Raw genomic sequence first — 19,169 nt, 5'->3', positions numbered from 1 at the left:
TACAATGTAACTAATGGACTAGTTATCCAGATGCATGTGTAATATGGAATTCAAGTTTTTAAATCTGAAATTTAAAGTACGTCACAATAATGGTGAGCATGAAGCTATTATTTGGTTAACGGACAGGAAACAGAAAGTAAGAATAAATGACTCATTTTCAAAATGAAGGCCCTGATAAGCAGGATACCACAGGAATTTGTGCTTAGGCCCCAGCTATTCACAATATACACCAGCAACTTGCATGATGGAATCACATGTAATATTTCTAAGTTTGCTGATGACGTAAAAATAGGTGGGAGTGGGAATGGTGAGGATGACAGAGAGGCTCAGGATGATCTAGCCAGGTGCAGTATAACATGGCTAAATATGGTTACCTTAACTGCCAGTTTAGTAAGTTAATTATTTCAAGAGCAATTTGGGACGAACAAATGGCACCAACACCCACTTTGCTCAAATAATAAAGAAATTCCTCGCATGACATAACAGAACAAAAATGTTTAGCATTAGGTTTGCTTTTACCAAGCAAAGCTATTTAAATGTGTTTATCTATTATACGTATAGAGAGAGAGAGAAAAAGCATTGCCTGAACTTAAATATTGTTTCGAATGCTAACCAATCATTGAACAAATAACTTCAGCAGTAAACACTGTAAAGTGTACAAATTAGATGACTTTAGTTATTCCTCATTATGAATGTACATCTGCAAAATTTATTTCAGCATGGATAGGAATCCTGGCCTTGATTATTACTTTACTTACACTTCAATAGCAAGAACAAAAATTAATTATAGAGTACTTTCAATTTAATATTCCATAAAACAAAAGCAATGTCTCCCAGTGACAATTGGGAGGATATAAATACCTAATTTAGTTATTTTTGTGTGACCAAGATTTGTTTATTAGAAGTTTTCATTGGCAAGTGTAATGCATTTAAAATCTAGAATTATGCATGCTTAATTGTAAACATCATGACTGTAATTACATCATATATTGCGATACTGCATTTTGATAGGTACAGTGCTTTTACAAGCAATACTTCGCAAGTTTATAGCACTATATCACATGACTTACTGATCGTAGTCCATCAACACAATATGAATCACAACAATGTTTTAGTTTGCAATTTTTGTTAAAATTGCCAGAACATCGAGATCAACCTTAAAAAAAATTCCTTCAATAATCCAACGATAAAGTAAGATCAGCACATACATATATGCAAATATTTACATACAAGTAAAAGACAAATAAACATGTACTGACAGGTGCACTTGGAGACACTGCTACAGGAAGAACATGCAAATGCAGACCTTACAACAGGTGCAAGGAGAGAATATTCTCTGTGTCAGATCCTACAGGTGGTTCAAATACTCATGCAATTGATATTCATTATCAATATTTTAACTGAAGGTATACATCAAAACCTTGGATAAATGTATACCTACATCATTATTTATCTGATATGATTACATAACCATTACGTGTAAATACAAGCTACAACTTGCAAATGAAACTCTTGGCAGATTAATATCTGTTAACAGTTGAAGAAATCAAATCATGGTAGCACAATGTGGTTGCCAGATTCATGGCCTGGTACAATCACAGAAGATGCGGTGCATGTTGGATGCTCCTCTGTTCTTGTGCACCTTCACTTCCAGAACCTCTGCTGGCTCAACAAGAGGTTTTATATAGTATAATCTGCAGGACAGCCCAAAAAACTAAAAATCCTTGTCTCACTGAGGAGTAAGAATTGGTGCTAATAACACCATTAACAAAATCAAAGGAAAACTGTCCTGCAAGCTCCAGACTAGTACCATTCTGCCTGTATTATAATGTGACCCTGTTTCAATCAATCAAGCACATTAGCATAAAGCCATTCATCACCAGCACTTTTGCCCTTGAGTTGCTGGTAATTCCATTGGCTGAGCCATACAAGCTGAATGGATAATGGCTACATTTCCAATGACATGCTCTTGGCCAGTTTGCTCGAGCATGAAACCAACAGATTGCATACATCTCCATTAGAGGGATGTCTAAAAAGAAAGCTTCTAGTTGACCAGAACTGGAATTGACACATGAGAAGCACTTGCAGCAAACTGGAATACTTGAAGATAGCAGTCAAAAAGAGCATAAAAAAGCAGAGCAAAAGAAATGACAAAAATTTAGCAAAGAGAGAATCTGAAAGAACAAGTATCAGTTGACATCTGGCCAACACCATTCATTTGTGCCAGCTGGTGAAAGGATTGACACTCTCAAATTACCTCTACAGCCAAAATAGGCATGTTCAATACAGAAGTGGTCTATTCTTGGACACAGTTCACCATCTCCCAAAACAGATAAATGCCATAACAGATAGAGGTGACACACAAGGTATTTTGAAAGGGTTCATTTGTGCTTTTCATGTGTTCACATAGAAGGTGACTTTAAGCAAACATATTTTCTCCTTATTCTTACATCTTTCAATCCTGAACATGATCCTTTACTTAAACATTACCAAAGACATAGATCAATTAGTTTTTGTCACATTGACATTTGAGATCAAAGTATACAACATTTCCTTTTTACCCTTTCATATGCATTAGTGTCTTTTAGTTCAGGCAAAGGTCAGTTCTTCAACATGAACTTCAGATATTCCTTCCAATACACCAAAATGACTTGATTCCTGCACAGGTCTGCAGCTGAGTCGACACACAAAGGTGCCGAGCCAATCATTAAATCTCAGCATATCAGAATCGTAACAAAATCTTTATGCCTAATGTCAAGTTCTATTACTCTACACTGTATACTATATGTTTTATTGCCATCATCACTATAACTCTCCCACAACCAACATTGCAAGTCAGGGTTCATCGGCAGTGAACTAATTGCAATATTTAGCAAACCCTCTTGCTTGTCACTAGTGTTCATGGTGCCAAGTTACTTTTACCTTATTTTGTCCTAATTTATGTCCTGCCACACCTCTTTGCACCAGAATGTTTTGGCAGGGAACAGTTATTTGGCATTTTCCCCTAAAGTTCTCTGACTTCTCAAAATTTCACAAAGCTACTGTGCACATTTACTACCAAAAAACTGCTAGTGAATGGATTATCTGGTATGCGTTCAGATTTTTTTTCTCTTTTCTATTCTCTTGCCACTCTATCAAGGAAAAGCTCCACTGCTTTAAAACACATTTAAATAAACTTGTGCAGACATATTATGAAGCAGCTCTGGGGCAGGTGAGACTTGAACCTACATTTCAGGTTCTTTGTTGGCAATACTACTACCTGTGTGCCACAAGCTCCTTCCTTATAGTTTCAACGTCATTATTAGTGAGACTAAATTTCAAGTCCAAATTTCCACCAGTTGCAGGGGAGGAATTTGAACCTGTGCCCCCAAATCATCAGCTGAACCCTATGCATTTCTTAATCAGTGACATTACCACGACACCATCATTAGTCACAAAAGCTGCTTCAAACCTTACCCTTCCACTCTCTGATAATAGTCAATTATAATCCCAACAGCCTTTTACAAGTAAAGTGTCATAGACTCAGAGATATACAGCACTGAAACAGACCCTTCGGTCCAACTCGTCCATGCCACCTAGATATTCTAACCTAATCTAGCCCCATTTGCCAGCACTTAACCCATATCCCTTTCATCCCTTACTATTCATATACCCAACTAGTGCCTCTTGCTTGGCACTTTTAAATTAATTGTATTAGCCTCAACTCTTCCTCTGGCAACTCATTCCATAAACACACAACTGTCTGCTTGAAACAGTTGCTCCTTAGGTCACTTTTATATCTTTCTCCTCTCACCCAGAACCTATGCCCTCGAGTTCTCGACTTCCTCACCCAGAGAAAAAGAACCTTGTCTCTTTACCCTATCCATGCCCCTCATGATTTTATAAACCTCTCTAAGGTCACTCTTCAGCCTCTGACGCTACAGGGAAAACAGCCCCAGCTTATGTAGCCCTTCCCTATTATTCAAATCTTCCAAAACTGGCAACATCCTTGTAAATCTTTTCTGAACCCTTTCAAGTTTCACAATTTCCTTCCAATAGGAAGGAGACCAGAACTGCACACAATATTCCAAAAGCAGCCTAACTAATGTCCTGTGCAGTCGCAACATGACATCCAAACTCCGATACTCAATGCTCTGATCAATAAAGAAATGCATACCAAGTGTCTTCTTCACCATCCAACTACCTATGACTCTACTTTCAAGAAACTATGAACTTGCACTCCAAAGTCTCTTTGTTCAGTAACATTCTGTAGGATCTTACCATTATGTGTATAAGTCCTGCTAAGATTTGTTTTTCCAAAATGCAGCACCTCACGTTTATTTAAATTAAACTCCATTGCCAGTCCTCAACCCAGAGGCCCATCTGATCAAGATCCCATTGTAATCTGAGGTAACCTTCTTTGCTGTCCACTACACCTCCAATTTTAGTGTCACCTGAAAACTTACTAACTACACTCCTATGTTCGCATCCAAATCATTCATATAAATGATGAAAAGCAGTGGAACCAGCACCAATCCTTGTGGCCCTCCACTGGTCACAGGCCTCCAGTGTGAAAAACAACCCTCTGCCACCACTCTCTGCTTTCTATCTTTGAGCCAGTTCTGTATCCAAATGGCTAGTTCTCCCTGTATTCCATGAGATCTAACCTTGCTAACCAGTCTCCCATGAGGAACCTTGTCGAACGCTTTACTGAAGTCCATATAGATCATGTCTACTGATCTGCGCTCATCAATCCTCTTTGTTACTTCTTCAAAAAACTCAATCAAGTTCATAAGACATGACCTCCCATGACAAAGCCATGCTGACTATCCCTAATCAGTCCTTGCCTTTCCGAATACATCTAAATCCTATCCCTCCGGATTCCCTCTAACGACTCCTACATTTAACTACATGGAAGGAATTACTAACAGTCCAATCAAGCCATATCAAAAACCTATTCAATAAAGTATAACTCTATTTTCACTGGGACTGCATGGTTCCAATCATTAGCACAAGCACAAACGTAGAAGGAATAGCTGGATACCCAAGGAGAAGTAACTTTCCTGTAACATCTGTGCAGAATATGACTGAATATGCTACTAAGGAATCTTAGGAAAATTGTCCAAAACATCCGCATTTCTTTATCAACAATTCATTCCCATATTCACCTCTTCCACCACCAGATTAATTTGCATATAGGATATACTAAGAGTACTGCAGCAATTCATCTAGCTAACTTTGAAAGGACTTCTCATACCCATGATAACTCAACAGCAGTAAAATAATGAGAACACCATAATCTCCACTTTCTTTCCCAACCAAAGTCATCATGCTTTCCAATGATCTGGATAAACTTTTGGTATTCTGAAAGAAATTATGACAGCATCATCAATGCAAGGGATTACACTTCACCAAAACTGCAAAGAAATTAAAGATAGTCAATAAATATAGATCTGTCAATGTCATCCCCATTCCAATATCATAAAAATGCATATTGGAGGACGCTAAAGCACTTTTTAACAGAAAAATATCCTAAATATTCTGCTAACGAACAGTGTAATACAATAATTTAATTTGCATGGCACAGCTGTCAGATGTGTACCATAGGAAAATGTCAAAAAATGTTCTTAAAGGCATCTAGATAATACAAGGTCACATACCATATACACTCATGTGCAGGTTGAGCTTTAAACACTAAACTTCTCGTCAAAAATCATGGGGTTGACTTTTACAAAAGGCACATTAGAGCAGGGTAGCAATATACCAGCTCCTATCATCTCACTTTTACAGCGTTCCCAGATCAGAAACTGCTCTCACCGATCCTGTCCCCAAAAGCAGTGCTGCAGGTACCAGAAGCACTTACAGATAAATAACATCCTCAATGTAGACAGCTATTAATATCTATTTCTAAAGTAAATTTATCAATTTCATCAAAAACAAAAACCAAAAATATAAATTTATGCAATTCAGACAGTTTTTCACAGCACGAGAAAGATGTTACTTATCGCCAGATCACGCATTGAAAGTGTCATCAAATAAATTTCTTTAGTTATTGGATGACAATTTACAATCGGATTTCATTCCAGATCTCTGCAACCCATTCTCAAAGGATTGCTAATTTTGGTGTCCATATGCTCCCCCCCTCTTGATGAATGTCTTCCCTTCATTGTTCATCAAATGAATCAATTTTTTTTCAAGTTGTTCTTGCAGGGCATATTTGGAAAGAAAACCAAAGTTATAAAAGATTGGTTAAATTACCAGTATTTTAACTTGAGCAATAACACGATAGACAATTTTGATCTGAACATGCCTCAGATGAGAAGACATTTTCCATTATGTAATCCTCCTGACTGGATACTCCAAACTTTCCTCAATGATATTTTCTAACAAACTTTATCCATCCATCTTCTGTTGTGAACATGGGCAGCTACACCTTTTGGGAGTTGCTGTTCTGGGAGAATTTTCTCCAGAATGTTAACATTGCCTTTATCCTAGACACATACAACAGATTGGTGAATCTAACCATTTTATGGCGAGTTGTCTTCACTAACACAGTTTTTTCTCAGTCTTTGCTCACTGACTAACTGACTGGCTGGCATGTCAAAATTTATGAATCTCATCGATGTTCCTAATATAGGTCAATCTTTATCCATTCTTTTCTCAGCGATTTGATTATAAACCGCTGAAATGTGGTAAACATGTTATCAGGCTTTGCTGAGAGAAGTTGTGAAATCTTGGTATATTGGTTGCAGTACAAAATTGTTTCACTTTATAATACCTAATGATATACCATCTAATACTGTCTTTGAAATATTCAATGCCTAATTTTCTTGCTTCTTTCATTGTGATGATTAGGATACATCCTTGATAAATTGATCATCCACTCTAGCAATTTTCATTGACTGACTTTGCAATTTTGTCTCCCAATTGTGGCTCCATGCTGACATGGGTATACAACTGGACAGATGTCTTCAGTGGTGTAAAATTTTACGCTTCCATTAAGAATGTATGCACCAAGATGAATTTGACTAACTGGAAGTAATTAATAAGCCAAGAGGTTTGACTTTTGGTTAAAAGTCAGCGATCAAAATTGACAAAAGATCAACCATCATGCAAATATAAACATAATATAAATGCAATAGATCTACATTTTGAGTTATAAAAATCACATAATAAGATGGTCATACAAAGAGATTGTTGATATGGCTTCACTGTCAGGAAGGAAGGGATAAACTATATATTAGAAAACAGATCACAGAGTGCTGGAAAATCCGTTATTGAGGGCACAAATTTAAAGTATTTTAAACATTAAGAAATCCCAGCTGATTAAAACAAGATTTTATATTGATTTTGAACCAAATTTGGACCAGATTTAATTCTAGAATTGATGTTATCTAGTAATTAGTGATCTCTTATGCAACTGTACTAAAATAAAATAACCATGAAGAATAAATTACAACATCTGCTATTTGTATGTATGTGAACATGCATGCTTGCAAAGAAAGAGGTGAGGACAGAATGTTTTTCTGGCAAACAGACATGCTGTTGAAAGTAAAGAATTATTTTTTATTGGAAGTTGTTTCCAATTTAGAGGCCTGTACTTTTTTATATTGTAGTAGAAATTCACATTAAAAAAAGCTTTAGATTTGTAAATACTTTAGAAATAGAAATGTTCGTACCCAGATATAGGTTAAGTATAGTTACTTGGATAATGCAGCACAGAGACTTCGCCGACAGTGGGATCAAGAAGAGAGATCGTATTAAGATGGGAGATTTTATAATTTCCAGTTTCAATCCTAAATCACGATACTTTAACTTTATACTTTATCTTGTAAAGGTTGAAAAGAGGAAGCCATCAAACTCTCATTAAGGACATACTAAATATTGAAAATATTTAATTTAGCAAATGACAACCTATTAACATGAACTTGGACTTGGAGATTAAGCTGATTTACAACAAAATGTTTAAATTGCTGGTAGATTCTTTTTAAGTTTTCAACCTACATACAATGTTATATAAAAATATTACAGTAATAGGGCTACTCAAACGTCATAAGTTTAAAACATTTGTAGTTGTTGATTTACTTCTTCCTTCTTCTGCCTATTCAATATGTTGGAGCAACCTCTGAAAACCAATGACCAACATTGCTATTACCTTGTGACAAAGGCCAGATTTTTATTCAACTGAAATCCAGAAGTTACAATTCTCGTAGGCAGACCAACTTGCCCAAAGTTTGTTGAAAATCTTAATTAAACTTCTTCCTTAAACTGTTTTAGAAATGGGACGGAAATGGACTGAGACCCCCAATTAAGAATCAGCACAACAGAATTAAACATCCGTGCACTTCATGGTCTGGAACCTTTTGCTTCTTGATCAAGTTGGGAGTGGACATGATCACATAATCTTCCCACTGAAACAGTGACCATCCAAATTCTCTTTTTGACCACCAGTTGAGGTGGTATTTTTAGTGGTTCCCACTCATCATTCAATAACTCACTCCCTCTCAACAGTGCAAACAAAACCCTCCTCAACCCACTTGTCCTTGAAAGCTACTGCCCATTCCAAAATCCCAAGGTTTCTTTCCTCTCCAAAGCATTCAAATGTTTACCTTCCCAGAATTTTAACCAATTTTATCACAACTCCATCATGTAAAAGAAAATGGCTGTACTAACATTCTATTCCCTGTGGTCTACAGTTATTGTGCATATTGTCATCCTCCTTAGAATTGTGGTAATTAATCACATCATTCTCTACTATGTCACCTCGGCTGCCTTACATGGTGCAACTCATATCTATCTAACCGGTGCCAAACGGTTTCCAACAATGGTTTTTCTTCCCAACCAAGCAACAGAACATCATGAGTTAATCAAGAATCCATTTGTTTACATCTTCTTGTCTGTTTTCACTTAGGCAGTTCTTTGGGATTAAAGGTGGCTTGCTTCTACTCCAAATCATTAGGTTCAGAAAGGGCAAATCATTAGGTTCAGAAAGGGCTGCAAAGTTTAATGTATGATCTGCAGACTCTGCAGGAAGACGATGCTTGGTGTTAGGTAAGTGTGTTGTTGGGACTTTGTGTTCCCTCTGAAATCTCAATTTTGTCTCTGCAGACTGCCAAAGTCCTTTAACGTATTCAGTACCTCCTTGAACTCAAAAACTGCATGAATTAATGAAAAATTCCGTTATCTCACGTTTTAGATTAGAATCAATCTAAACATCGTGGCATAGACAGAGAACACAGGGGGCCAACACCTTTAATATATTGTCTAGCTATCACCATTGTTAACAGCTAACCCGAGAATGCAACTTTTTAAAAAAAAAGGTTTTGTGATTTACACATGAAAGAAGTGAAATTATCACTGTATTCTAACAGATGAAAGGCTTAACAGACAATCAATTTTTCAATGTATAATTTCAGTTACATCACACTGTAAATTTTTGCTATAAATTCTGTGTTAGGATTGAGCCCTCCACTACCACCTGATGAAGGAGCGTCGCTCCGAAAGCTAGTGTGCTTCCAATTAAACCTGTTGGACTATAACGTGGTGTTGTGTGATTTTTAACTTACTACTGATGAGCTGTGAAATTGCTCGTCTAACATCGAATTTTACATGGGTAGCAATTTCCTGACATTAGCTATTGGAAACATTGAAGCTAATGTCTGCTGTTTTCATCACAGACTCCACACCTAGCTATTTCTTCTGAAACTAAAATTGGATTGCACAATTTGCAACCTCCTTGCTGTATTATTTATTCCTGAGCTGAGTTTCGGACGTGACACCCATCATCAGAAAGACAACAACGATTACAACTTGCAGTTTAACAGAGGCTCTAATGAAGAAACACTTTCCAAGGCATCGACAAAGACAGAATTGGACAGAAAATTGACCCTAAGAAAGAAACACTTTAGATGGAGTGATAAAAAGCTTTGTCAGATAAGTGTAAATTAAGGAGAAATGGAACTGCTCAGATAAGAAATCTGAGAGGTGGGGCCTTTAAGAGCTGAATACATGGCCATAATGGTGGGGTGAATGAGAAATGGATGTATGCGAATAAACTACAGAATTGTAATAGGGTTGACCAGCAACACATTTGCAGCTGTGATCTCCAGCATCTGCAGACCTCATTTTTTACTAGAAAAGATTATAGAGTTAAGGAGGAATAAGGGCATTTAACAATTTAAATATGTGGATAAGTATTCTGAATTGAAGCAACTGGGAATCAATAAGTCCATATAAGTCTGTAAGGATAGATTCAATGGATAACTGACATAACGGTGGGACTGAGAAGCTGTAGGTAGTTTAACTACGACCAGTCCTTCTTGCTGGTATTAGTTTATGGTACTGATACCATGTGGAGAATGGAGAAAAAATGATCTTCTTTGGTAGAAGACTGACTCAATTTGATGAACAGTAAATAGGTTTATTACAAATTACTTAACAAACAGTTACATTACATCTGGGATACATGTCTCACAAGTGATCACCATCAGGCTCAACAGGATATTGTGCATTAATCTTGGTACTGTAACTTAGAACACCTAGGAAGAGTGCAGCAGAAATTCAGCAAAATATTACTCTGAGAGGTAGATTGAGTGGGGATATTCCATTAACTAGGCATAAATCCTTTGAAATAAGCAATGTTAAGAATAGAATCCCTACTGTGGGGAGGCAGGCCATTCAGCCCATCGAATTGCACTGAATTTCCAAAGACCATCCCACCTAGACCCACTCTATCCCAGTAACCCTGCATTTCCCATGGCTAGCTCACCTAGCCTACACATCTCTGTAAACTATGGGCAATTTAGCATGGCTAATCTACCTAACCTGCAGATATTTGGATTGTGGGCTAAAAGTGGAGCACCCGGAGGATACACACAGACACGGGAAGAATCTGCAAACTCCGTACAGACAGTTGCCCAAGGATGATACCAAACCCAGGTCCCTGGCACTCTGAGGTGGCAGTGCTAACCACTGAACTTTAGGGTTCCACAAATATGAAAGGAATTGGTAAGACTGATAACAGTATCTACAACAGGAAGTCACAACCTTAAAATCTGAACTAGGTCATTCAGGACAAAATATTAGGAAACACATCTTCAGGAAAAGGGTCAGATTAGTATCAAACTGTCTCTCTGGCAAATATAACAGAGGCTGACTCATACAATAATTTTAAATTAGAGATCAATAGATTATGAGGAATACGGGATGAATGGCAATTCAGAATCAAGAGATATCAGGCCCTTTTAATCTAATACTTAGCATAAATGGGGGCTGAAGAACTTCATTCCTGGCCTAAGATTTGGCAAATGGTCTCACTAAGTTATTAACATAAAAACACAACAAAGAAAATAGTCTCTCAAGTAGGTGGCACAAAAGGACAGCCAGGTTTAAAATCAAACAGAGTGTACCAGATGAAATACAAGCCCAAACATTCAGGCCCATTTCTCTGTAATGTTTGCTTAATCACTGTCAGTTTTACAGCCACATTCAAACACAGAATCAAAATTACAACTTGTATCCAATAAGCTTTTGTCACGTGCTCTGCTCACAACAGATCAGGCAGATACATTTAAGAATTGCATGGAAATATTCAACTTAAAAACAATTACAGTCATCAAACTTTGACAATGCCATCTGTTTGTAATTATGATGCCAGTTACAAAAACCATGAAAATATTTCAAACTAATGTCATCACAAGTAATTTAATTCCTCGGTCATATAACTATTGTTCCTGAGTTGCACAGCCCCTAACAATGTTTGCACACCAATCAAATCATCAAAAGACAAAACTGACGCATTTGGCAGAAGTGCCAAATCAACAATCCATTTCAGCTCCTCATGAGAATCGTTGAGTCATATAGCATGGAAACAGACCCTTCAGTCCAACCATGTTCCCAAACTGAACCTGTCCCACTTGCCTGTGTATCACCTCTATCCCTCCAAACCTTTCTTATTCATATACCTGTTCAAATATCTTTTAAATGTTGTAACTGTACCTGCATCCACTATTTCCTCTGGCATTTCATGACACAAACCACTCTGTGTAAAAAATAAGTTGCCCCACAGGTCATTTTTAAAACTTTCTCCGCTCACTTGAAAAATCTGCCTCTATAATGTCACCCCTCGATCTCTTCTACCCCAGTGGAAAAAGTCCCAGCCAACTTTTATAACTCAAACTCTCCATTCCCAGCAACATCCTGGTAAATCTTTTCTGAACCCTCTTCAATTTAATAATGTCCTTCCTCTAGCAGGGCAGCCGGAACTGCACATTGTATTCTAGAAGAAACCTCACCAATGTCACGAAATGACTGAACCACCAGATTTAGTAAAGCTACGGGCACTGACATCGCAGCTACAGTAGCGAAGACTCATACGAAAACTAGCTGCGTCCCTCTGATGTTCCAAGCACAGTGATCAGCTTTGGCCTGGCAATCATGGCACTGACATCTGGTTCCATAAGTCACTGCTGCACACAGGCCTGCGCAGCCAGTTGGAACGATAATCACCACCTTCAAATCCCTCTCTGAGTTACCATCCCTAAATCACTGTTCCCATATTATTGCCGGATGAAAGTCCTGAAACTCACTTCCTTACAGCACTGTGCTTGTACCTACACATGTGGATTGTAGTGGATCAAGGCAGTGGCAAAGAAACATAGGCAACTAACCCTAACAATAACGCTCATGTTCCAGGAATGCATACACAATGTGTGCAAACGTGTCTGTGTGTACAATAATATGAAATGAATAGCCGTTTTCTGAATGATCCTAAGAAGGTAAATGAATTTTAGGGATTCAGTGATCATAATTCCCCTGACACCTCTTGCAGCTAAATTATTCACATTAATTCTTTGTAATTCACAGGCAGCCAAATGCTAGGTTTCTAAGAATGACCTTTTTAACCTCTTTGTATTCAGTGTATATCAGGACATTGTGCCTCCTGATGTTGGAATTTATACCATAAACTCAGCCATTCTGATTTTAATGGTCTACAGAATGCCCTTTCTAGTTCAGGCAGTATGGGACCAGGAGTGATTTGTAGATGTAGTATCTTCATCATGGAGCTGCTAGGTGCATAGGATGTATTTTTCAAGAATCCAGATTTCTGTACAAGAAATGATTGCTTTCGTGCAAGATAATGCTTTTTTTTGTGAGAAAAAAAATGGGTATTTTGAAATTACTTCCGAGAGATAAAATTAAGAAACAACAAATATGATACAAGAGAAAAATTCAAGATTTCTTTAGCTCAGCTCAGAGATTTTCTTATGGGGAATCCTTCTTTAAAGAAATTCAACTCTACTTTCTCTGTCAATTTAATCATCTGAAGGCACTACACCTTCATTGAGTTAAAGGTCTGTGCCCAAGTCAAATCTTATACAGCTGTTGACTCATGATATATCAATTACAGGGATCCTCCACAGAACAGCAATCATCATCAGGCTGTCATTGCACACGAGCCTTTCCAAGCCACTATGCTACTCCATGTTTCTTGCCAGTTCTTCCAGAAATCCTGTGCACATCATCTACTGAAGAGATCCACAATGTCGCTAGAATGAGATGAGACTGGCAGCTCATGAACACAACTCCTTTGGTACTAGCTATTATAATGTAAGTTTAAAGGTCCAGTGTGAACGCTAGTCAATAGATAACGGTTGATTAAGGTTAGTGAACAGGAGAATTAGTAAGTGGATGAATGAGTAAACAGTTAGGGTGAGTGGTAACAAATAGGCAAGATGGGTATATGGGTGAGCGAATAGGTGGTAACGGTTGGTCAGGCTGTACCAGGAGGTTGTCAGGTCAGGTTCAGGGAGGGAGGGTGTGATCAGTTCCAAGGCTAGTCAGATCAGATTGGAGGGCAGTCAGATGGTGAGGAGTGATCATGATTGGTTGGGGATGGAAGTTATGCAAATTGAGAAGGAAATTAATCAGGTCTAGTTTTCACGGTAGCTGTGGAGTCAAGGGTTAAGTAGTTGAGAGAAACGTATTAGTCGGTTTGACAGACATAATTAGGTTGGGGACTGCTTGGGTCAGAAGGAGAAGTTAGCTCAGGGGCTGGTCAGGTCAGGGATTAGTCAAAATGGGTTGGGAAGGGCAGTTAGCTGGTGGGGGTGATCATGACTGGTTGTGGGAGGGTAGTCAGGTTGAGGACTAGTCAAGAAAGGTGGTGGAAGTAAGTCTAGTCAGCAGGCTCGTCAGGGAGGGATCACAGGGTATCGTGGTTGACATTTAGTAGTGCTGTTGATTCAGTGGACAAGGGGAATCAGGGGAATCAAGGTAGGAGTCAAGATTCATGACTGGGAGACCTCACTACAATAATTGCTCAGGAGTTAGTGAAGATTTTAATGTGTTTAGCATTTCCAATATTTAACTACCCAGATAAGCAACTAAAGATTGGTCCAGAACTTACCTCCAAGTCGGAAGCTTTTGTAGAAGATCCCAGGGCACAGGGGAATTGACCACTGGAAGTTGAAGTTCCCAAGCCATTCCCACGAAGATCAATTAGCCAAGATCTCCATAGGGCCCCAAACATATTTTCAATTAGCTTTTCAGTCTTTGATGATCCAAAGATCAACAGATTTGGGCCAATGAGTCTTTTCAACATATTAACATCCACATGCTTTCAACACTGTCACTGACTAGATGGACCCATGATAATTTGCCCTCCTAAGCGAAGAATACCCACATCAGCTGTGGCCAAGTTTCACTCACTCAGAAAAACGATGACATCAAATCTGAGATTTCACATATTGCATATTTTAGCAACACAGAAGGCAGTGTCTTCATCTACTAAATCTTCATCTGACCTATTCCCGGTAGAACACAACAGTTTAAAATACACAAACTGTTACCATTATAACTTTAACCCTGCTCACAAAGAAGGAAAAGCACTCTCTATCCAATGAGCAAAGAAAATAGAAAGTATTGATATCTTAACATTAAAACTATATATAGTAAGTTACAAAATAAATAGTTTATGCAAAAAACACAATTATCACTTTGAAAGTTAGTTGTATTTCCAGATGTTAAAGTTTCATTGTTAGCAGTTGCAATTAAGATCAAGACGTAAAGAGAATGGCAGTAATTTTCCAGTCAAGGTTGGAAACCCTGAGAAATTTTTTTATCAAATATACAGCATATATTTTGATTAGCCTGCCTGTAAATTTCTTGGACAGGAGCCTTCTGTTGCAAACCAGCAGAGACCAAGTTAAAAAATGATCACATCTAGCAATGTAGTAGGCCAGCATGGAAACCATATCATCTTTTCCAGCTGTAAATACGCCATATTCTGCAATTTCAATGTCCTGCGCAGCTTTGACAGCTATGGAGAAAAGGCAAAAACATCGGGTAAACATAAGGGTTTAGTGAGAGACTTGTAGAAAGAGTGTAATACTCTTTTGGTTGTTGAACAGGGGGTGTTGTTGCATTGGAAAGTGGGTCTGGGTTTGGGGCCAATATCTTAGGGAAGAAAGTGTCATATCCAAGAGAATCAGATCAGGGAGGTGGCATTGGAACAGGAGGATTGGTCTCGGATCCAGTGGTGTCAGAGATTGTTATGTCGAACTGTTGTCATTGCTGGGGTGGATAGATCATCAGTGATCTGTCAGCGTTTCAATTTAATAGTTATCCAGGCATTATTATTCATGCACAGGATGCAGTGCCATTGGCTAGGCCAACATTTACTGCCCATCCCTAAGTGCCCAGAGGGCAGTTAAGAGTCAACTACATTGCTGTGGGTCTGGAGTCACATGTAGTCCAGACCATGTAAGGACAACATTAGAGACTGCTTTTAATCCTCTAACCTTTCTGGGGTAACTGTTAAGTGTAATTAAGACAGAACATGTCAAAATTTCCAACTCCAACAGAGAGCTGCAACTTTTTCAGAGGTTTCCAGATGCTAAGAATTACTCAAGGAAATTTCAGTTTCCCAAGGAATCTCTGTGAAGTCAGCAGTGTTAGGATTTCAGTATTGTCCCAATGTGGAGCACCATCTAACCTGTAGAATCAACTGTATCTATTGAATTTCTGGACTAATGCTTTAATTGGGGCTTTCAAATTAGCCACCATGATGTTCAGAGTCTTTCATGCTCAATCTGGATATTTTCAAAAGCAGTTAAATCATAATAAGAGGAGTTTCAAAGACAACATATGACACTTACAAAAGCAGGCTCATGACGCACCTATAGGTTTGGCTGATCAGCAGTCACCCTGACACAACTCCTACATTATCCAGTGCCGATGTTTAACGGCTTTCATTTTAAAAACAAGTGCTTTAAACTCAAATATGATAACCTATTTTTATTCATAAATTCTTGAGCTGAATATTCATCTTTGATTCAATTATTTCAATGTCAAATCTCTTTTACAGAGATACCAACACCAAGAAAGCTAAATGAACTGATTAAAATATAAGCTCTCATTTTGGAAAGAAAACTCTCATTTTGACCGATGTCACCTTATATGTGGAATGTTTCGGCAGGTGTAGATGAATGTCATTAGATAATAGAAAATATGCAAATTTAGCACAATCTCAGTTTTGATATGTACAATCAAATAATTCCATTACTGTACAGTAATGACTTAAGCAGCTTATAATTACTAAAACAAACTGGGCTAATAATACTTTACTGTTCACAGTGAGATAAATGAGCTCTTCTATACTGTTATCACAAATGCAGTTTAAATAGCATGCCGTGCTCACGCATGGAATAAGAAAGTGAGTTGAAAGTGAGCTTCCATTATAATCTTTATTGTATTGATGGTGACAAATGATAGACCGTTAGAATGAGCATTTAATGTTTTTGTACCTATAAAGGAAAAAATTGAATATTAATGCGGTCAATCATAATGTCATTTGTGAAACATTATATACTCCCTTCTCATTCTGCATATTTTCATTGGAAGGGGGAGCGATCATTTTTTGTGCATCAATAGTTTAATTCAGATTTTGCACGAGTTATCAATCAGTGTCATAGTTGCAGCTGATCTCAAGTTCTTATTTGATTACAATATTATTATGCAGTCTGCATTTTTGAAAAGAAATTCTACTGAGGCAACACAGACTAGAAGATAGCCAAAATCTTTTCATTTAAAAGATGTGTTGCAACTCTTACCCTTTGTTTCTCTGAATATAAGGTTAATAACAACACAGGAAGAAAACATTATAACACTTCCAGTTAGGCACTGCAAGCTATTGTTTAAAACTTCTTGTTATCAAGTACACTACATCGTCTGAAAAAAAATGGCAAAAATTTTACAATATAACCAAACATTGTTAAGGGTTAAAACCCTTATACAACCAATGATTTTGCACTCTTCATGAGTTTGGCATTCTTAGTTTTTTTTAAGATTAGATTACTTACAATGTGAAAACAGGCTCTTTGGCCCAGCAAATCCACACCGATCCTCCAAAGGGTAACCCAGACCCATTCCCCTACATTTACCCCTTCACCTAACACTACGGGCAATTGATCATGGCCAGTTCACCTAACCTGCACATTTTTGGACTGTGCAAGGAAACCGGAGCACCCGGAGGAAACCTACACAGACACAGGGAGAATGTGTAAACTCCACACAGAAAGTTGCCTGAAGTGGGAATTGAACATATGTCTCTGGCACTGTGAGGCAGCAGTGCTAACCACTGTGCCACCATGCTGCCCATAAAGTTTGTAAGAAAATATTCTCTTTTATGCCCATCAGCACTGACAGGCTTATTTTCAATATGACATTTCATATGAATTACTGTAGCTATAAAGTACAATACAAGTGCAGATTGGAACTTCAAAAAAGTTGTTTCTTACATCAAAAACATCTGTTTTTTAATACAATATATTTTTACACAATGTTGATAAAATGCTCTTCTAAAATACAACAGAAAAGAAACAATTCTCCAAAATATGCTACAACTGTAAAGAAAGGGCTCTATACTTATTCAATTTTACCAATAACCTTATGTACTCATCAATTGACTTACCTACACTGAATGAGTTCTTGTTTTGAGCAGAACAAACTACCACAATTAAAAATAAGCATAGAAATACAAAGTCAAAAAAGATCACTGTACTCTTGTCAGCTCTTCAGAGAACTTTAAATATCAGTGTTTACTGGTTACTAACCTGGTAATGTCAGGAAATATGATTGGAAAATACAACACTTGGCACTTGGGCCTGATGAGTTTCTCAAGTTCTCTGGGTCGATGATCAGGTATTAGCTTCATGAAAGAGCCAAGGGACGTGAGGAATGATTCCATATTAAATGCTGAATTGAACACGATCACATCAGCCACCAAGCTGAAAACAGAGGATTATACTGTTAACACAAAATACTTTATCTCGTCATTCGGCCCCTTATCCAAGTTGTAAGAGAAAATGGTTTCTTAAAATTCAAACCTCATTGTTGATTGTTAATATCAAAGTCACTCATATTTACATCAACCTGTGGTTTCCACATATGTCCTTAACCTGTAAACTACACATGACTTTACTTTGATAACATAAGCATAAGCCAGATACTTTGGTCAAACTGATTGCTGTAAGCAATTTAGTTGTGGTCTGTAGGCGTTCTCAATCCATTTTACCAGTGATCAAATGGACACTGAACTAGAACAAAGAATTCTATTAGCAGTTCACTTATGCCATTTTGTTCAGATCAGCATTGTTACTGAAGAATACATCTCAATACACTTATTTCTGAATAAAGAGCCAGACACTATCTAAGTCAGTTGTTGCTCACAGATTAAATTTGCTACTTAGCATCTCTTGGCTGTAGAAGCTCAGAAATTAACTAAAATTATGATGTTCCTATCTGTTAAGTACCAGTAATTATTATAGAATTTACTCTAACTCATAGCTGGATTTCTGAATCAGTGATCTTCTTCTGCCAAGGGATACTGAAGATACCTCTGAGTCAGTGAATTTTCAAAGTGTTCAGTGTTTCCTCCTACCTAGCACAGATTATTCAGTCTCAGCACCACAGAAGAGCACACTGAGGAGGCAGGTTTGTTACACTCTTCAGTTTGATGTTCTGTCAGTTTGTTCTTGTTCTGCACACACTTATTTGGTCATAATAGCTGCAGCTTTTGAGCTGAACTTTTATTTTCGATATCAAGTGACAGATTGCTGGCAATTGTGAGCCTAGATATGAGAAACCATAACCAACATCTAGGATCACATTGTCAATGCTGACAAAAGGCA

General features: G+C 37.6%; 1 protein-coding gene across 7 annotated transcripts in view; it reads right to left on the bottom strand.

Annotated features, from left to right (window-relative positions):
- gtdc1 (glycosyltransferase-like domain containing 1) overlaps positions 1-19,169 on the bottom strand; it is a 360,673-nt gene that overhangs the window by 197,090 nt on the left and 144,414 nt on the right. For all 7 annotated transcript variants that reach the window (XM_060827108.1, XM_060827116.1, XM_060827115.1 and 4 more), the window contains one exon: positions 18,093-18,266. In XM_060827108.1, coding sequence (XP_060683091.1) covers positions 18,093-18,266 — 174 coding nt within the window. The remainder of the gene's footprint in view (positions 1-18,092; positions 18,267-19,169) is intronic.

The sequence above is a fragment of the Hemiscyllium ocellatum genome, chromosome 7 (genome assembly GCF_020745735.1).
Source record: "Hemiscyllium ocellatum isolate sHemOce1 chromosome 7, sHemOce1.pat.X.cur, whole genome shotgun sequence".
NCBI classification, from domain to species: Eukaryota; Metazoa; Chordata; class Chondrichthyes; order Orectolobiformes; family Hemiscylliidae; genus Hemiscyllium; species Hemiscyllium ocellatum.
The sequence above is the reverse complement of the archived record's forward strand: the minus strand, read 5'-3'. Positions and strand labels throughout refer to the sequence as shown.